This window comes from Brachyistius frenatus, unplaced genomic scaffold, assembly GCF_029030835.1.
Source record: "Brachyistius frenatus isolate BFR_SWC_R1_liver_20210118 unplaced genomic scaffold, ASM2903083v1 Contig_217, whole genome shotgun sequence".
NCBI lineage: Eukaryota > Metazoa > Chordata > Actinopteri > Embiotocidae > Brachyistius > Brachyistius frenatus.
In genome coordinates, this window is record NW_027210816.1 from 503,410 (window position 1) to 524,854 (window position 21,445).

Consider the following 21,445-nt stretch of genomic DNA (forward strand, 5'->3'; position numbering starts at 1 on the left):
CTTTGATGCAAACTCATTTAAATCTCTTAATCCTCTTTTAACGCAGGGACGTTCTCTGTTATAACGCTGATTCACTTTGTTGGTATTTTGTCCCTCCTCGGGCGATCTGTTTTAATGTCCGCTTAATAGTGCAAGTAAAAGATAGAAATGAATTAACCAAGCATGGCTTAGTCTCCGTTGCAGCCTTGACTCTGTGGTTTCTCTCCCTCCTCAGGTCCAGACTGCGCCGTCTCTGTTCCTGCCAACTCCTCCTTCTGGGGCCGGGAGGAGTACGCCGAGGCCGGGCTGTCCCGGGCGTCCCACAAGGCTGTGGTGGAGCAGGACGTCATGTGGGTCATCGGGGGCTACGTCTTCAACTCCTCCGACTATCACATGGTCAAAGCGTAAGTTCTCCTTCTCCCCGCCGAGCACCTTCATCTTCACAAATTTGGCTGCAGCTCTCATAAGAGTGAGCCGAGAGACATCAGCCGTCCCCCTGTTGCTACGCGACCGCAGGCTTTGTGCTTTCAGTGTTGGAGGAATTCAAATATTTTTTTTTATCTCGAGTGCCCGTTGAGTGTTAACTGTAGCAGTTGGCTGTCAGTAAGAAGTCACCGTCTGCTGCCTGGACACGGCTCCGTGTCGGGGCTCAGAGTGAAGCGTGTCATTAAAACCATCAAATTACAGGACGGGCTGAAGCTCCTGACCCTGAACTCCACCCAAGAACATCACACCTATTCCCCCGACTCACATTTTGGTCTTTATGGGGTTAACAGCAGGCTAAGGCCTTTTTATTTCCACTCATGGTCCGTCATGTGACACAATAAAAGGAGTATTCTGTCAACTTTGCAACTTTGTTACCTTCACTGAGCATAAATGTCTTTCTCAGCATAACTGTAGCTTGTTCCATCATTGCACTTGCAGGTATGTTAAAACAAATCATTCTCTCAATCAGTTAAGCGACAATTTTTGTTTGAGGGTGACTGAAACGTTTCTGTCTTGGTGACGACACCTTTTCGTTCTCTCTGTTTCTGCAGGTATAACCTCAGCAGCAAGTCCTGGCTGACCCTTGACCCCTCCGTCAACACCGTCACTCCACGTTACGGCCACTCGCTTGCTCTGCATGAGGTACGTGAAGGGACGGAGAAATCTCAGACTTTGGACACGAGTTATGAATCTTACTGAAGTGAGTTTTGCAGTCATTTTATAGTTTACAGTGAACGTGGCTTCAAAAGGTGACGAGAATACAACCGATGACGATTAATTTAAACAGGAGGCACTCGCAGGAACATTATTAACTCCCCGTCTTTTTTATTTATTTATGCCTCCAGTCATATCTGTTGTCTGGAACTAATGTGTAAAGTCTCTAGTTTTTGAAGTGCTTCTTCTGAGGCTGAAACACGGTTCAGGAGCTGCTGATGGAATAATAAATCAGAGCGAGGAGGACGCAGTCGTCCCGCTCTGCGGCGGGAGAGAACCACGTCGGAGTGTTTGTGATGAGCGAATCGCATCCTGGTGTGCGAGTGTCAACGTGGGCATGCAAGACAAATCTAAAATCAAATCACGGCACAGACGATGTAGCGGTTTACGCTCTCCAGCACACAAATCCTCTCTGGTTCATGAAATAAAACTAAAAGTAATAACACACCTTTGTCTCCCCTGAAAAGAAACAATCCGAGCTTTTGTGTGATCCAGCCGGCGTTTATGACTTTTATTGCAACAGAAAATTCAGTTTGACCCGAGATCGATTGACTAAAAGTGCTGTTTGTTGCATTACAATTAATTCTACAACCTAGAAAGTAAATTGTAAATTGTACAACACATGTACCCGACCTCAAGGAGTTTCTCTGTTATTCTTCTGCAGATATTATCAAGTGCACGAGTAAACATTTCCCATGTCTGCTTTTAGTGTGGAATAAAAATAAAATTAAAAAATTAAAAGACTTCCCGGGCTCTTGATATGAAGAGATGTTATTCTGTCTGACCTCCAGACTGTCTTCAGCTCTTTTAGAATAATAGTTCTGAATAAAACGAGGCCCAGGCAATAAAAGATATTACGCTAGGTTTATTATTCAAAACTCAAGGAACGACAGAAGGTTATTGGTGCTCAAGTTTTTATTTCCTTTTTTCAATTTTTTTCTCAACTCCATCGTGGTTTTTTGCTTGCTTTTAAAATGTCATTATAAGGTTTCATTAGACTGATGGTTCATTATGAACATAGTGTAGGTGTGGCTCAGTCATAGCAAGCTGCAGAGTGTATCAAAGTTCAGAACTGACCTCCTACATACTAATTACTGTGTACGAGCTGATTTATTGTGTAGATTTAAGAGGACGTCAAATCTTTTATCAGTTTACTGGAAAGAAGGAACATTGTTGTTTCTTACACTGTGTACAGTATGTTATGCATGTAAACAGACAGTAATGAGCCATAATACCATTTGCCTGAAATGATTTTAGTTTTGGAGTGGACCTTTTAATTATAAAAGTCTAATTCTGCTCCTGTGTCGGTCCTCCAGGGGAAGGTCTACATGTACGGAGGAAAGATCGACTCCACGGGAAATGTGTCCAGCCAGCTGTGGGTGTTCCACATCCAGAACCAGACCTGGGTCCAGCTGAGCCCCCGCGCCAAGGACCAGTACGCCGTGGTGGGCCACTCGGCCCACATCGTGCCTCCCTCTCAGGACGGGGCCGGTCCGATCATGCTGGTTCTGTTCGGGCACTGTCCTCTGTACGGTTACATCAGCCTGGTGCAGGAGTACAACATCGGTGAGTTTGCCACGCGTCTTTTGTCTTTAACCGGTGACTCTGCAGCGTGTGCGAGTACCCGAAATACTTCGGTTTGTAAGAACAGGAAATGAACGAGCTATAAACGAGCTATGGAGTTTTGGACTCGGGTGATTTGTTCGTCTAATCCGCCAACCTTGTTGGCAGGAAAGCAGACTTCATTAAGAGGTCTCATTGTCTCCCTAAAAGCCAATCTGTTTGAGAAAATGGGATGAATTCACCTGCCGCTGCAGCCGGTGGAGAGGAGTGCGTCACCTTATTTGCTCACAAAATGAAAGAAATTTGAATATTATCATCACCTGAATAATCGCCAATAAATGTGGAGGCCACCTTTGTACCTGTAATGAATTTTAAGTGCACAAACAAAAGGTCTTGCCAATACAACGTTGTGTTAACTGAGTGAAGTCCTCCAAGTAATCATCTCCACTACACCCCCGTAACTCCACTGTGTTTTAGCTCTTCATTTTAGTGCTATTTCTTTATTCCATTATTTAAACTTGACTGCTCGGTAAAAGGCTCTTTTGTGACCCTGCAGCCAAGAACACGTGGAGCATGGTGAGCACAGACGGCGCGCTGGTCCAGGGCGGCTACGGCCACAGCAGCGTGTTCGACCCCGGCACCAGAGCCATCTACATCCACGGAGGCTACAAGGCCTTCAGCGCCAACAAGTACGGCCTGGCGGGGGATCTCTACAAGTTTGAAGTGGACAAGAAGAAATGGTGAGATTTCTTTTTTTTAATTTTGTATTATTATTTACAATATTGTTTTACTGTATTTCATAGTGACACACATGCTACAGGATTGTTCAGGTTGTTCAGTGCAGTTTAATATTGTAGCATGCTGATTTTGCATGTGTAATAGTTCATATTTGTACTTCTACATGCTTCTAAAATCCGTTTGATTTAACTTTTTTTTTTTTTAAAAATCAGATCAGTCAAAATCATCTGATGATGCAATTAAACAGCTAATTCTCATCACACTGAATTGATCAAAGAAAAAAACGTAATAATTTTGCCAGAATTCAGTATCCGAAATGACTTTTGTAAACTTTTATTTTAAGTAATGGATATGCTGTATTATCGTAAATATAAGAATACCGTATAATAATTTAATACAAATAAAACTATTGATGGTCAGCAGGAAGTCAGGCCTTTCTACAAAGAAGTGCAAAATGAGTTTAACTTTCTTTTTGCTTACAACAAAATTAGCATTTGGAGATTACCACAATAATAGAAACTCGTCTTTGAGCAGCCGCCGTGCCGCTCGTCTCGGAGTAGCCTCCGCACGACGTCCAGCTGTGTAACATCCTTTCATGTGCAGTCTACGGTAACAACCAATCACTGTCCGATCTCACAGGACCGTCCTGAGAGACAGCGGCTTCTTCCGTTACCTCCACACGGCCGTGATCGTGAGCGGGACGATGCTGGTGTTCGGAGGAAACACGCACAACGATACGTCCATGAGCCACGGCGCCAAGTGCTTCTCCTCCGACTTCCTCGCCTACAGTTTGGGTCAGTGTAACACACACACACACACACACACACACACACACACACACACACACACACACACACACACACACACACACACACACACACACACACACACACACACACACACACACACACACACACACACACACACACACACACACACAATAACAAGTGCTCCGACAATCTCCTTTACGAGCCTCTCCGCTGCTGCTTTTTTGTTTTCCATCACTGAGCCTCTCTGCACTCACCCACTCACGCCTGCTCGGACCCGTGAGTCGTACAGCTGCAGTGTTTTGTTGTTGACATCTCCAAGCTCCACTGAAGCAACAGGAGGTCAAATGTCGCAGCTCCGTGTGCCCAAACGGTGACCGCGCCCCTCTTTCAGAACTCAGACCTCCTGTTTAAGGTGGTGCTTGTTTTGCATGTTCACAATCTCATATCTGTCACGTTTCTATCTCGGTGCAGAATGAATGAGGAGCTGAATGTTTTCGTGTGCCTTGTGTTTTTCCTGGTGTAAAGGGACAGTTTTCATGGTTTGGGTTTGGCCCCTCAGTTCTAATGAAGAGAAATCTGTATCTACTTCCTGTTTCAACACAACAATGTAACAATGTCTCCATGCACAGATGTACAATGTAGCTCTGACAACAAGCCAGGCCGGATCATTAGTCATCGGTGTTGGACTCCTTTAATGCTCTTGTAGCCAAATAAGTGTGAATCCATGATGCCGTTGTCCTAAATCTGAAGCTTAATGTTTTGGTAATTCTTCTTGGAACCTGTTAAAGTTTCACCAATTTACCAGCTGCTGTATTCCTCTGGTCTGTATGTCAGCGAGGAACTCGAAGGTTCTCCTCAGAGAACAACCAGTAAATACTGTTGTGTCCTTTTGATGCTGCATGAAGTCAAGTGGATTTAATTAATCACACCGGCTTTAATTGTTCTGAGAGGGTGACTCTCAAACGCAACTGTTCAGGCACCCTTATAGTGGCCTGAAGAAGCCTAAATATTTGATAGTCTGTTTCCAGATAAAAGAATATATATATATATATATTTTTAAAGGCATTTTCAGAGGTCCAGAGCTCATCTGTACGCACAACTGGACAAAACACAAGACCGCAAAAAAAAAATCTTCTGACTCCCCTCCTCAAAACAATTCCCAGTGTTAGCAAGTTAAAGCACGCAGTACATGCCTGAATCTTTTATTAGGGCTGTGTGCGTGTGTGCGTGTGTGTGTGTGTGTATGTATGTGTATGTATGTGTGTGTGCCTTCCTTCCATTTTAAAAAGACAGGCAGGTCCTTTTAGAGGTGAAAACTCTCCGGTCACATTTAGCAGAACTTCCCCTCCAGCTGCTGTTGTCTCTTGACTCTGAGGATTTTCTGTGTGTGAAGGTAAATACAAAGTGATCAAAGCTCACTAATGTTAGCACTAATCTGTGTGGGAGTCACACACCGGTGGCTTCGGGGACGTAATCCGAAGTCTCTCATGTTTGTTCTTAGACTCTCCCCCTTTTTTTTTCATCGCTAATGTTCCTTTATTAGAGGTACTTAACGGTCAGACTGCTGCAGAACAACCCCCCAACGTGTATCTGTGAAGAAGATGATGTAGAAAATAAGCTTTCTGTCTCTGCTTTAGTTAAATTTAAAAATCAGAGATTTTTCTTTTCTTACAACAATGACATACTTTCTAATTATAATTCCATGTAAAGTCGTCCGTACTAATAGAAGTTTGACAGAAACCAGCCCGTCATCCTCATTTTGTTTTGCAGTGCTGTGGCAAAGCTGCTCATTAACAGTCTCTCTGGATGGGAGGGTGAAACGCCCCCCCCTCCCTGCACACACACACCCCACTACAAACGGGACTTGTTCTGTGTAGTTACTGATATGATTGACAAGCAGCAAAATAAATATCTCAGCCCCCCCCCCCCTTGTCCCCCCATCCCCATTAGAGCTATATGTTGGGACTGAAAACCTTCCTAACAAATGTCCCTTTTTGTGGTATGCAGGACAGATGATGCACGTCGAGGCATCACTGCTCTGTATATGTTTATATTTCTGCATGTTCCAGCTTGAGTTTTTCTTTTCAGGCAAACTTCAGAAATGATCAACTTCCCCTGCAGCTCTGACCTCTGTCTCCTCCTCATCCTCCATACAGTTTTGTAATTGGACAGAAAGGACTAGCTTGACTATATTACTCACCCCCAGCCACCCCTCCCACCCTCCTCCTCCTCCACCTGCCAGCTGCAGGGTCGGTGTCAGCAGCAGCAGCAGCAGCTCTGGTAATTGTCTGGTAATTACAGTCGAGATGGGCCGCGCATTGAGAACTAATTGTCCCTCCTCCCCCTCTTCCCTTCCTCACCCCCCCCCCCCCCCCTTTTTAACAAGCTGAACTCAATTACAGCGTAGAATTTAAGGGCCGTCCGCTGTCCTGACATTGGTGGACGATGTTGTAATAAATCCCCGCTCTGCACTGCCGTCGCTTGACACCAGAGGGCACTGTCGGCCCGCGGACGTGCAGCTCTGCCAGACGTCTCTCTCTCTCTCTCTCTCTCTCCCTCCCTCCCTCCCTCCCTCCCTCTCCTCTGGGAGACTACGATGACTCGCACTGCATTGTGCAGAGTGAGTGTGATGCACTGCAGTCACTGACCTGCGTTTTCTGAGGCTTTCAAGCTCACATGCCACTTCTTTTTCATTTTGTCATATTTCCGTTTTGATAAGTTTGAACTTATACTGCTGCTGCCACTTGCTTCACACTGAAATATAATCATCAAAACGTCCTTAAAATCAAGTGTTTTGTGTAACTTTAATTTAGAGATCCTGAAGGGGTGACAAGAATGATTAAAAACATATATGTGCTTCACAAAAATGTTGCTTTTTCTACTTTTTCTGACCACGGAGTCACAAATAAACGTTCCTTCTTTTTTTTTTTTTTTTTTTTAATGGTTTACAAAACAAACAGGTCGGGTCTCACTGATCTTAACTACAAAGGAGCAGGGTGTCCTCAGAGTGCACTGTGTTGCACTGTCATGTTTCTACAGTAGCCCAGAAAGGACAAAACAAACTCCGGCTCGAGAAAGGGGCCTTTTGGGTTTTTCGGTTGTTTCTCAGCCTGTTCAGTTGTTTGCAATCTGAAAGTTCACCACTAGATGTCACTAAATCCCACACACTGCTCCTTTTAAGGTTCACGTCCCACTGTTGGTCCTCCGGGGCTTCGGTGTTCACCGTCTTTGTAGCACTGTAGGCCTTTATTATTAAAGACCTACAGTGTAAAGACCTATTATTAAAGACGTCTCTGACTCTCTTTTTCTCCCCTCATTGTTTATCGACTGCACTTATATCGCACCTTTTACCTTGGAGCTTTACAAACAGCTTTAAAACTTTTCCCTCTTGTTCACCAACTAATGGTGACAAATCTGCCTTCAGGAGCGACTTGAGGTTCAGTGCCTTGCTCAGGGACAGAGCAGCGTGTAAACAGGAGGCTCATATACCCCCAAAAATGATCCTAACAAAAAGAAAAAGTGGCCAGTTCTCCTCGTCGGAGACCATATTTAGTGAATTTATGTGGTGTTTTACATTCTACTCATGCTACACTACTGGACTGAGATTGTGATCGTGGCTCCTTTATCAGGGGCAAGGACACTTTACCTTCTGACTTTGATTGACATGAGCTGAAGACATGCATGATTTGAATATGTGGCAGCAGGTCAACAGTTTGACCCCCCCCCCCCTTTCTCATTCCAGCGTGTGATGAATGGACGGTGCTGCCTCGACCGGACCTTTACCACGACGTCAATCGCTTCGGACACTCCGCGGTCTTCAGCGACAGGTAAATCTTTTACACAGCTTAACCAGGAGCAGAGTTTGCAGAGGAATCCTGCTTGTGCACAATGAAGCTCCTGCACACGGACGCTATGACAACAGAGAGAAAAAAAAAGTCATTCCTGCACTTCAGCAACCTTAAATACCAAATCATTAAATCCACAGTTTGATCTAAAATGAAATGAAACCCAAATAAGTTGATTCTACGGTAAAGAAAAACAACAACAACTCTGCAGTCTTGTGCAACAGCTTCTCCTCTCACTGCACCAAAACTCCAAATGTTTGGACCAAGATAGAAAAAAAGAAACCTCTTCATGACGATGGGTGACGAATACACGAGTGGAGATCTTAACGGACAATTTTTATTTCATCTATATATCATCACAAAAAAAATGATGTTGGTATACTTTTCCTGGTTAGATTTAGCACGTAGTAAGAAGGGGAGAAATCCTGCAGCGTACACATGCTGTCTGATTTCCCTTTCTAGCCTGATTTTTCTCTGTAACCTCGTTTCTTGTGTGCATGTAAACCAGGGTGACAGGTTCTGTTTCCACAGGAGCCCACACATGTTTAATTATGCACCCGTGGTATTAAAAGCCATGTTTAAATCAAATATATTCCGCAGCACGTATCTGTAACATTTTGATGTAAATACGAGATGAAATGTGATTTATTTTTAAAATTTTTTTTCCCTTCTTCTTTCATATGCATTGTGCTTTTTGCATTACAGGATTTTTACAGCTTTTCTAATGGGAAATCAAGGCTTCCCTTTGCCCACTTCTTTTTTTTAAAATTTATGATCACATCTCCGCACATTCGGTACAGTAGATTGTTGTAGGGACAAATCTGCAGACTCCCCATCGTCTGCGGAGGCCGGTGGAGGAGAAAATAAGTAGAATATATCAAAGTAAACTGAGATTTCTACCATTTTGTCGGGGAAAATGTTTGAGAATGATTGCGCCCAAGAAAGTAAAGCTCACTGTGGATGTCTGGAGTTTTGTATTGAAGCCTTTTACTGGCAGCGTCGGACGTATTGAGAGTAGACTTCATGAGGGAAAGAAGTTCTCTTGCGAGATCAGACTCTGCAAATATACATCGCTTGTGTGATGAGGGGACAAACGGCACAACAGTTTGTTGTCAATGAAATTTGATTTCACACAACTTAAATGTGACTCTTAGCTGGATTTTCAGCGGCGCATCTTGGAGCTGCAGGAGATTGTCTGAGATTATATTCCATAGCTGTGATTTACTGCACAGTTTTAATCATATTACAGCAAGATGCTCTCTGATTTCACTCATGTTTGACCTCATAACTGAATGTTTTAAATAAAATTTGATAAAAATGAATATAAAAGAAGAAATTGGCATGCTAAATTGACAAAGTGTCTTAACTCCAGTGGAATATTTTGGTGAACCAAGGCAAACACTTGCAATCACTCAAAAAGAATCTCGTTACCTTTCGAAAGAACTATTCGTGCGTTCACACATGACATTTCATTATTAGCGCGCGATATGAATAGACTGCGGCGGGGAATGATGGCGCGACCAGAAGCGATGACTCATCGCTAAGTATTATCTGCACCGGCAGCAGAGCAAGACACAGCGATCCATATTAAATTATACATCATGTTGTAGAGAGAACTCATCAAATATTAACATGAATCACTGGTCCTGTTTGAGTGAATCCTCACTGATGATGATTCTCGTTCCTCAGGAGCAATTAAGAGTTTGTTCATGCATTCTTTAACCGATCAAATTCAGATTCAATCGCAATGACAAGTTCGAGATAAATTTTACAGCCGTAATACGGAGCCGTGTTTATGGAAAAAATACATCACATACATACCTTACAGACGACAGGCTCAAAACTTTAAATAATCAAGTAAACACCAGGGAGAAGTGGAGCGTCGTCCAGGAGATCATAATGACAAAAAAAAAAAAAATCCTCTACAAGCTGAAGATGAATTTCTAAGGAAATTGTTAAAATTGTGCCGTTTTCTCCGAATCTCCCCTCAAAGTTAAGAGGAGATCCGTGTAAAGATGAAAGGTATTCACAAAGCATCTGAGCCCTTAAGAGAGCTCCTAAAGTGACACGCTGTTACGAGCGGGGAGGACGACTTTCAAGAGGAATAAAAATGTCTTCAGCGATGGAGAAAATTGCGGAAGTTCAGCGGATAGGATATTAGGATATCTAGGAAAGGATGTTCTTAAAGTATTTCTTCAAACGCCGAATGGCGGCTTGTTAATGAAATGCGACAAAGTATTTCGCACGGGGATGATTTTTTTTACACTCACTTCTCCCGCTCAGCGCAATAACAGCAGAAATAAAAGTGAACTGGATAAATGACTCGAGTCTGTCGCAACCTTCATCCGCAGCGATCACGCAAACAAAAACACTTTCGCGGCCTCGTATTAGCACGCAGTTCATTTGAGTTCCACCGGATGTCCCCTTACTACCAAGCTTATCGAGAAGTTTCTTAAATCACTCTTAAGCTTAGACTACTTGCTAAATAATTTTAGGCTAAGTTAGGAGCCTAAATTCCATTTTTAGCGTCTTTCCGTTGTCTTCCAGTTGATTTTAGAACCGATTTTACTCTTTACTTTTACTGCTCTAACAGTAACTGCAAATCCTTTAACACGCTACTAAACACCCTCCGCTCTGAATGCAAAAGTAGAGGAAATGCATTTGCAGTCAGACCCCTGAACAGTTTTTTTTTTCTTTAAACATTTCTTTTGTTCCCTCAGTGACTTTTAAAACGTCTTTTTTATAACCCCGCATAATGACTCGCGTCTTTTAAGATGAGACAAAGAAAGCGGCTAACCGATGTAGCCCCGTGCAAGACGACCACACTCTCCTCCTCCTCCTCCTCATCGCGACGTGAGCGCTCAGCAGGACGTCGCTGGTGAAACAGTTTGAAGTGTGACCTCTGAGATCCGAGGGGACTTCTGATCAGACTCGTGCAAATTACCCGGCGGCCGACGCACACACACACACACACACACACACACACACACACACACACACACACACACACACACACACACACACACACACACACACACACACACACACACACACACACACACACAGTAATCCCAGCAGCTGAACAGAGGCCAGCAGAGAAAGATGTTCAGAAATGCCCTGGAACCGGCATCCAAACACACACACACACACACACAGGCACACAGCAGGGGGGGGGTCTGTCAGGTCCATCTGCACAAGAAGAGAGCGATTGTCGGGGATTTAGCCGACTTATGCGGCGTGTTGAAGCACAGAGAGGAGGAGGATCACTGACGAAGCCTCTCCGGCTCTCGGTGCGCACGCAGGGTTGAAACCGGGCACAAAACGCCTCGTCTTTACTTCCTGAATCCCTCTTCCCCCTCCTCTCACCTCTTTTCTCCTGCAGCCACTCTTTTATCTTCCCTCCTCTGTTTTGTCTCGCAGCTCCATGTACGTGTTCGGAGGCTTCAACAGCCTGTTGCTCAGCGACGTCCTCACGTACACCTCGCCCAGCTGCTCGGCCTTCTCCGGCCCGGCGTCCTGCGGCCAGGCCTGGCCGGGGATCCACTGCGTCTGGAACGACACCCAGGGGACCTGCCTGCCGTGGGACAGCAACGCCGGCGGCCCCGAGCAGCAGCTGCAGCTACCGGCCTCCTGCAACACACGATCCTGTAGGTGACACCGCCCTCGCTTCGAAAAGCTGACACCTGAAACTAATCCGAGATGATTTTTTTTTAGATTCTTGATGTTTTTCTCGGGTGTCTGCAGAACTCATTTGCATTCAACACACTGATGTCCGATGAGAAGCATAGGCTGCCAGAAACAGCTTGTTTGTCACGGACTGCCAACACAGTTTCTCACATCAAAGAGCCAAAGTGGCAAAAGATGTGTCACCAGGGCGTTTGTTAGTGTGTGTGTGTGTGTGTGTGGGAGGGAGGAATGTAGAAAATGTGGCCTTCATGTATCATCTACAAACCGTCCACTGATGACAACTGATGCTGTCATCTCTCTCCGTGTGATTTTGTGCTGAAACCGGATTAGTTCGTTACTTAATTGATGACTCTGAAAATTATAATCATACATTTTGATAACAGTTTAAATGATTTATGGAGCAATAGTGGCAAAAGTTCAGCAGCTCTATGTGTGGAACTGCTGCTTTACTCTGTTTTATGACTCTAAAGTGAATTCATATAAATTTTTTAAAGATCCCCTCCGGGGAAAATCGAGTTTCTGCAGTTGTTAAAATGTCCATGAGTTGATTTATTTTTATTTTTTTAAGCTAGAAAACATACCATGAACACAATAAGCAGCCAACACCATGATTGACTATCTACTATGTTACTGCAATGCTAGTCTCAGAAACACAGATTCAGAAAGGCAGAATTTAATACATCACATACTGCAGGAACCAATCAGCATGCAGGGTGGAACCTCCCATAATCTCTGAGCTACCAGGAGACCGAGGCGGGAACTATTCTCGCATTCAAATATCCTTGTAGGCAAAAAACATGCCAGGAGTGGATCTTTACGTGTTGCTCAGACAAAACATCATATTTAAAACGGTCATAATTGTCATTTTTCTGAGGTTTTCTCACCTTTAAACTGAATTTTTAATCACCCAACGACTCAAATAATCAAGAAAGTATGCAGCAGGTCATCGATAATGAAAATAGCTTTCAGTTGCCTTGAAATGTTCTTGCTGTGTTCAAATATGGCCCCAAATAAAAAGGAGATCTGATCTCAGCCTGGGGCTCTGAGAGAAACTGTAGTGTTTTACAATTTTCGAAAAGTAAATCAGTACATTGATTAATCAGACAATAACTTCCAAAATGAATTCATAATGTTAATAATTGATTACTCCAGCCTTTTCGTGGTGTTGGTGTTTTTTTTTGTGAGCTGACCTTTTTAAAGACGCTTCACCACATTTATATTATAATTTTTTTTCCTCACAATGACTGTTTCCCAATTCTCAGGTTCTACTGCCCCTGCTTGTGTGCGTGCGACAGGAAGAGGTAATCATGAGGGACAGTTCAGCCAGGTATCTCCGCTTCCTGCTGAGGATTCTCTTCCGTTTGCCGTTTGCCATTTGTCACAAAAAAAAAAAAAAAAGAAAAGAAAGAATCTGCCTCTCCCCGACACAGCGGTCTCATTTTCCGCTGTCGACGTCTACAGAAGTGCCGGCAGATGGAAACTGCGCCCCAGAATATCTTTCAGGCACATTTAATACCAGGGAGGCCTTGTGCTCTGCTGCTGTCTGGCATTCACTCTGTCCTAGTTACCCCAGAAGAACAACTTGGGTCCAAGAAGTTTTCACTGAATTCATGGCACAATCAGCATTACCAGGATTACTATCACTGTGTAAAAAATGAGAGAACTGAACAGATTCTTTTGGATTTATTCAAACCTGTAGGTTGAATTACTAGTAGTAATTACCAATTACTAATTTGCTTAATTTGTCAAATTAAATTTAAGCCGCAACAGAAATAATATCCAAATATAATTGGGTCGTGTACTCACCACATTAAATCTGCACAGGCCAGTGAAACACTTTTCCTTGTGTCCTTTTTTAAAAAAAATTTTTTTTTTTTTTTTTTGTATGCCTCCTCGCCAGCAATAGTCACAGCCAGAGGCACCATGTTGTCAGGTTGTCCGTACCGTTCTCATGAATGCGGTATCTCAAGAAGGCCTCCAGGGAATTGGGTCAAATTTGTCAAAAACATTTGCTCGATACCAAGAATGAACTGATTAGAGTTTGGTGGTCAAAGGTCAAAGTTCAAAGCCGCTGTGACCTCACGTTCCCTTCATCTGTCCGTCCCATTTTTGGGAACGCGATATCGCAAGAACGCCTCAAGGGAATTGGGCAAAAACATTCAGTTAGTACCAACGACGACCTGATAAGATTTTGGTGTGTAAAGGGCAAAGGTCAAGGTCACTGTGCCCTCACCATGCCTGTGAGCGCAATTTCTCAGGAAGGCCTTAAAGGAATTTCTTCAAATTTGTCGCAAAGGTTCACTTTGGCTGAGCAATGAACTGTTTAGGTTTTGGAGGTCAAAGGTCCAGGTCACCGAGTTCAATATCTATATGGGTTTGGACAGATATACATGTAAACTACAACTTGAGTGGTAAGCAGAGGCTTACAACCAGTAGGCGGTAATTCTAGCTTTTTTTTTTTTTTTTAATGTAACTGATTTCAGATCTAAAGTAATTAAACACCATGTTGTCTGCAGATGCTGATAATGAGAGGTGTGACCAGTACACAGACTGCTACAGCTGCACCGCCAACACCAACGGCTGCCAGTGGTGCTCGAGCCAGTGTGTGTCTCTGGGGAGTAACTGCACCTCTGCATCGGTAAGAAAGATGGGAAGAAGAAAAAAAAAAGGGACTTGTTAGCAGAGATGTCCCTTTTTAGAGAAGAAAACTTGGTCTTGATGGACTGTTTTTTTAATTGAAACCCAGAAAGTAATGTTCTCGTTGAAGATCTGTGGTTCCTTGGCATCCCACAGAAACCTAAAATCTGAGGTTGACATTGGTGCACCTTCACTTCATCACTTCATACAAACTAAAATGGAATTTTAAGATTTACTGTAATCCATGAATAGGTTTTCCTCTCATGATCTTGAGCGGTAATGAACTCTTTGAAGCGCAAAATAATGAACACTCGGACACAATCTTTCCCGGTAGCCAATTTCACTGCAACTCCACCAGCTTTGGCAGGTTTTCTCTGTTTTGAATAGGAGACACAGATGTTGTTGAGACCTGTCTTGTTTTACTTTCATCCAAGTGTTCCTGATTTGTCGATCTGTGATCAAATCACTTCTCGTTTACATACTTTCAGACACACAGACTTTGAACCGTACTTGTTTCTAAAATATTTCATAAGTAAAGGTAAATATGTCTGACTTCAGTTATTTAAAAAGTCATATTTTTATTTTAATAGGCGTGTTGTAGGAAAAAAAAACATCTAAAGTTCAATGTTTTTCAGTGAAACGCCTGCTTTGCTTTTCCATTCTCAGGGGGCCATAGCGGAGTATGAAGTCTGCCCCAAGGACAACCCGTCGTACGTGTGCAACAAGAAAACCAGCTGCAAGAGCTGCGCTGTGGACCAGAACTGTCAGTGGGAGCCTCGCAACCAGGAGTGCATCTCTCTGCCCGGTAACTGTTGTTCTTGATACAAACGAGACTTAAGTATCACCCCCCCCCCCAGCTTCTGGGGGTCCGCGGCACCAACATCCGCTCTCTCTGTTCCAGAGAACGTGTGCGGTGAAAGCTGGCATCTGGTCGGCAACTCCTGTCTGAAGTTCATCACGGCGAAGGACTCGTACGACAACGCCAAGCTGGCCTGCAGGAGCCACAACGCCGTGCTGGCCTCGCTGACCACGCAGAAGAAGGTGGACTTTGTGCTGAAGGAGCTGCAGATCATGAGCGTGGTGGTAAGGAGGAGGAGGAGGAGGAAGAACAGCAGGCGGAGGAGGAGAGGGTTGAACCAGGATATATTAATTATGGAATTAGGGAAATTATATTATTCTCCTCAGGGAAATTGGGTCATGAGACTCGCAAGCGAGTAAGATACTGATAACACTGAAGGTGCACAAAGTGGTGAAGATAAAATTGATAATTAAAGCAAGAAAATCACATCAGGCCAAGACTGAGGAAGATTTATGTTAAATAAGGAGCAGGAGGAGCGTTGTCTTATGCATTAGTTCCAGAAAGAAAGAGAAACCCTTCTTATTTCTCACGTTATCTCTGATTTATGACCCAAAATGTGCTGTTGGGCACCTTTTTTTCTTAGATTTTACCCCTGGGAATGAGCGTTTTCGGGTTGTTGTTTTTTTTATCTGGGTGAGCTTCTTTCTGTCTGTAAGTTGTGGACCAGTAAGCGTGAAACAAATCTCCCATTAACAGATCTTTTCCTCAGCGCTCAGACATCTCTTACTCGCTCCGTTAGAGCAAATACACAGAAATCCATCCCAACAATTGACTAAACGTTTGCAAGCAGCTCTTTATAGCGTGTAGATGCTGGTCACATATCTACAGAAAATGTGTGAAGAATGAAAAGATGCAAAGTACAGTGTGAGTTATCATGTTGTAAAATATGTTGTCAGTAAAAACCAAAGTGACAAATTGTCATTTCTTTCAAGCTTAATGTCACTTTAAATCTCTTCAGCAGGAGATTTAATTTGACTGGATTACCCAGAAATCTCTCATAATGTTACAAACTTTAACTGTTTAGAATCATTTCAAGAAATTTTTCAAGCAAACATACCAAACATATGACGGTTTCACCTTCCCCAATATGAGCAGTATCTGCTTTATTATTTTAAAATCACTGTAAACTAAATACCTTTGGGGATTTGGGACAAAAAAGATGTGAATACTCCCTTCTGGGCTTCATAATGGGTCTCTCGTGATTTGAATGTTTTACACATTAAAGCATTCAGTCAGTTAATTAAAAAAAAAAAAAAAGCAGATAAGTGGATGATCAAAAAATATTTTCACACGACTATGTGTCCAGAAACGTCCGCACAAAAAGGACTAATTTCCTGTGCTGTCATGTTTCCTGTGTCAATACATGCTGCAGAAAGAAGTCTTTATACTGTATTTGTAATCCGCTGAGACAGAAATGCTTTCCGAGACCCACATTGCTGGACTCGTCACAGTGAAATCTGCGTGAATATTTTGGCATCTTTCCACATTGAGAGTCCAGCCCTAACGCTCTGCTCTTAAATGAAACACGCTCTGTTGTCCTGTTTCTAATCAAACCCTGCTCCCCCTCACCGAGGCCACCCATGCAAAGCAAGACTCTCGCAAAGTGCCCCCGGAGCCGCCGCGCAGCACGTCTTAACGTCGAGGCTGAATAAGACCAAACGTGGGCGACTAAACCACAAAGTCAGGCCGGGAGTGGGGAGTGTTTTTCATCCATACTAATGAAATAGTGTAGATTTCCCCTGTTGGTCTAAATTAGATCTGCTGGTAATCTTTGTTCTTTAAAAACGTGGAGAATAATTTGAGGAATAACATTTCAGAAAGCCCGCTTTCAGGAGTAAAACTCTGACATGTGCTGCACGAGTCTTCCCGCCGTCTTATATTGACGGTGTTTGTGCTGTTTAGCCGTTCCAGCTATTTCCAGACAGCAGCCATCAATCCAAGAAATGGAATTAAATCTCGATGGAGCAGTAATTCGTCTCACGTCTGCGGGAGATGGAGCTCTCTTTGTTTACTACCACTGCAACAGCATAACCATTGATTAGAGATGGGTTAGATAACAGAAGTCCTCGAATCCAGTGAAGTAAACCTACTTTTATCGCCGCTCTATCCGGTGGAATATTAGTCAGGCCGAGATTGCTCTGACATTTTCTGTTTTTGTCGCGTACGACCTGGGCTACGTCGTGATTTCGGACAAAACAAGATGGTTATCAGATCGATTTTCATCAGATGTCACGTTAGTCTTCAGCTGGGGAGTAACAGGCACTCGAGGAAGTAAAAATATTTTTCTTTTGTTATTGCCAGAGATGGTTAAGAGACTATCTTTGCATATAAATTGGAAAGCTTCACTCGAGAAGGAGGCGGTAGTAAAGTAGCCCATTGAAGAGCAGTGTGTAAACTTCTTTGTCTTTACAGTACAAGGCCACCGTGACGCCGTGGGTGGGGCTCAGGAAGATCAACGTGTCCTACTGGTGCTGGGAGGACATGTCGCCCTTCACCAACACCACCCTGCAGTGGCTCCCCGGCGAGCCTAGCGACGCCGGCTTCTGCGGCTACCTGGCCGAGCCGGCGTCCAGCGGACTGAAGGCACAAACCTGCATCAACCCCGTGAACGGCAGCCTGTGTGAACGGCCAGGTGAGAGCGTTATCCTTCAGGAAAGTATATTAATGCACAAATCAAATAAATCAAGTTTATTAGTATTATTAACAACTACTTTATGCCTAAAACAAGTAATGTAAAACTACTAATATCAAGCATGCAATTAACAGCAGACAGCTATTAGACTGAGTAGATTCACGCAAAATATCAACCACTAAATATATGCAGTACGTTTTAAGAGACATTCCCATTAAATCAGATTCGTCTTTAAATTAGCGAAATAGTTGTCACATCTGCTACTAGGCATTAATAATAAGACAAATAATATCAGCATTCATGGAGCACATGTTCAAAGTTGCTGAACTAGCTGATGAAAAAGGAAAAAGGGGGAAAAAAAAAACATCGATGTGCCTTCTGCGCTGTCCTTGAGATGCATTCTTCATGCAGAGTTTGCTGGTTTGAACCGTGACAGATTGTCGTGTCTGATGCTCATTTCTGTTCCAGACTCCTCGTGTCGGTCTGATAAAACCTTTATTGAGCCGATATCGAGACGGATGAAGGCTTAAATAGATCTAAAACTCAATATACATCTACAACTGATACCTCCAAATTTCTGATTGTCTGATCTGCACCCGAAATGACTTGAAGATGAAGTTTGTTTTTGTTGATAGATATCATTACACCTCGTTTATCGCGGCCCGGTGGACTTCGGAGACGCTTAAAAAGTCGGCGTGCGTTTTATATTTTCCTTCAGCCAACCACAGTGCCAAGCAGTGCCGGACGCCGTGCGCCATGCGGACCACCTGCAGCGAGTGCACCAGCAGCAGCTCGGAGTGCATGTGGTGCAGCAACATGAAGCAGTGCGTCGACTCCAACGCCTACGTGGCCTCCTTCCCCTTCGGACAGTGCATGGAGTGGTACACCATGAACACCTGTCCACGTAAGACACATTTATTTCTCTCTCGTGTTCATTTTACAATCTCTTTTGTAACAGCAGCACATTGCCACATTATTTTTTTATTATTATTATTATTAAGAGGTATCACGTACTATTTTACAAACCGTATAAGGAGTCAAAAGACTCAGGAATCCAGACACCAAAACGAACAAACCACCTGAGATTATTCCAAGAGTTTCCAATTAAAACGCTGTTTGAAAACCTTCAAAAAATGTAGTCTTTTAGTTTAGTCTTTCACTATTTAAATTCTTAAGACTCCCCACGGGAACGTATTGCTTAACGGGCTTGTAATTTCCAAAGTTTCTCAGTAATTTCTGAAACGTTTCTTTGAATGAATTTTTTTTTTACATTTTTATTTCGGGGGAAAAAAAAGAGGCTGCGCTTAATTGGCACACATAATAATAAATGTATGCTTTAGTCAGTGCACAGGATGAAGGTAAACTTTATGTGTATTGCAAATTTTTTTTTTTTGTTAAAACAAAGCTTTTTGTTTGAAGGACATTCCCGATTTACTTATATTTAGTCGTACCTGTTGATTTTTGAAAATTCCTCTATAGTTAAGCAGCAATAAACCAAAGCATCACCTTCCTCTTTGCTGTAGTACCAAATCAAACTGTTGGATCCTTGTTCGTAGTCTGTAACGCCTTTTCATCAGCTGACTTGAGCATCAGTGATCTCGTCAGACGTCTGCAGCCCTCGCCCCGGCATCTCTGAAGCTGAAACCCATCGACTGTTCATAAAGTGATTACTTCGCGCTGTGCATAAATCTCTGTATTAATTCCTCCTGCCACCTTTTCAGTTCTTCTCCTATTTCACTCCAAACAAATCGCACTTGTTGCCACAGAAAAAAAACAAAAACCTTTGCAGAATCACTTTCTGTCTGACATGTGAAATTGTTGCTGCACACTATTTAAACCGCTGATGAAGTTTCGGTGGCTGCATGTATTACAACCCCCCATCCCACTCAGTCAGGATTCATTAGGCGCAATTTAAGAAAATAAAAGCATAAATCTGATGTCTGCCCGTGTAGCCCTCTAGCTACAGTTAATGTGCTGCGTCACTCAAGCATATGTAAAGCTTCAGATCTTCATCAGACTTTGAAAAAAGGCTAAAAGACGACATCTTAAATAACCATGGCTCCGTGGAGCAAAGCATCTTTTAAATGTTTTTTTGTTTTTGTTTTTTTAAACCCTCATTTAGCCGAGCAAATTAAAGTATGGCCCCTCCATCAGATGAGATGGGGATTAATAATCTGCTTTAATAGTTTGATAACTCCGGCTGCTGCTTTGTTGTTGTCGGTGCAGCACGGAACAATTTTCATTTATTTAAACCTGGCAGGTCAATTACAACCATTGGCGCAGCAGCCCCGCAGAGATAGGAATTAAAATATAGGCGAACGGTTATGGAGAGCAGGTGGATGGAGGCAGAACGAGCTAAATGAACTGTTCCTCTGACTTGTAAAGGCGTCGTGGGATTGAAAACTTAAAAAAAAGAAAAAAAAAAAAGCTCTGCTTCACTCTAACACCTAAAATAACAAGCTGGTTGTGCTGTATTAGCATTTATTACCAGATTTTATAGAGCACACTGATTTATTAGCTAAACCTTTTATTTACACAAGGAATCCCACTGAGCGCCGTGTTTACAGAGGAACACAAATAAGACTGACAAGTTAGAGATTGCAGCTCAAATTCGGGGGTAAAACGTATAAACAACAAAATGCCAATAAATGGAAAAGAGCTGTATTATAGTAAATGACAGATGTTATTATTTATTTGTTATATCCTACCATTGGAAGGATGTCATATTGAGTCACTTGTGTGCATGAGATGAGCAAAATGGGAACCCGTTCATAGATTAAACAGTTCAACGGCACTACTAGAGGTCTAAACAACCTCAGACATCCTGTAGTTTGTGAACTTTACAGGTGCTGGTGGTCACATTTTTAAACTTTCCCCCCTTTTTCTGGTCTTTATGCAGAGCTGAGCTAACCTTGCACCTTATTTAATGCACAATCTTTTCCTCTAACATGAAAACAACATCAAAAGAGAGTCATGAAAGAGCTAAATGTGCCGTGTTGTGTTTTGTTGCAGCTGAAAACTGCTCCGGGTACCGAACCTGTGGCCAGTGTCTGGACCAGCCGGGCTGCGGTTGGTGCACCGACCCCAGCAACACGGGCAAAGGTCAGTGCATCGAGGGCTCCTACCGCGGGCCCTTCCAGACCTCGGTCCCGGCCCCGTCCACCCTGCCGGGTCTCCCCGCCAGCCCCCATCCGGCCCTCAATGCCAGCATGTGTCCCAGCGAAGCCATGTACAACTGGTCCTTCATTCACTGCCCAGGTAGCTCTGTTTTGTTTTAGAATCATTTGCTAATGCAAAGTTCTTCTGTTTCTGCAAATGTCTTTGCTTTTAAAGGAGAATTCCACCAGTTTTACACAGAGATCAGTTTACTTGTCATGTGAGCTACAAACTGGGAGCGCTGCCTTTGAAAGACATGAAACATTCATCAGGCAGCAGCGGTTTGATTATATCATGTTGAATTATGGGAAATGTAATGTAGTTTTGCAGCTTGGCTTATACAAAATTTGGCAATATCTACCTTTATAATTTTAGACCA

The 21,445-nt window shown here is 43.2% G+C and overlaps 1 protein-coding gene across 1 annotated transcript in view; it reads left to right on the plus strand.

Annotated features, from left to right (window-relative positions):
- atrn (attractin) overlaps positions 1 to 21,445 on the plus strand; it is a 110,736-nt gene that overhangs the window by 21,510 nt on the left and 67,781 nt on the right. The window contains exons 6-18 of the mRNA XM_069719547.1: positions 215 to 383; positions 1,017 to 1,107; positions 2,496 to 2,745; positions 3,299 to 3,482; positions 4,120 to 4,274; positions 7,993 to 8,077; positions 11,516 to 11,742; positions 14,299 to 14,420; positions 15,086 to 15,224; positions 15,321 to 15,502; positions 17,691 to 17,910; positions 18,629 to 18,814; positions 20,923 to 21,168. Of these exons, the coding sequence (XP_069575648.1) occupies positions 215 to 383; positions 1,017 to 1,107; positions 2,496 to 2,745; positions 3,299 to 3,482; positions 4,120 to 4,274; positions 7,993 to 8,077; positions 11,516 to 11,742; positions 14,299 to 14,420; positions 15,086 to 15,224; positions 15,321 to 15,502; positions 17,691 to 17,910; positions 18,629 to 18,814; positions 20,923 to 21,168 (2,256 nt within the window). The remainder of the gene's footprint in view (positions 1 to 214; positions 384 to 1,016; positions 1,108 to 2,495; positions 2,746 to 3,298; positions 3,483 to 4,119; positions 4,275 to 7,992; positions 8,078 to 11,515; positions 11,743 to 14,298; positions 14,421 to 15,085; positions 15,225 to 15,320; positions 15,503 to 17,690; positions 17,911 to 18,628; positions 18,815 to 20,922; positions 21,169 to 21,445) is intronic.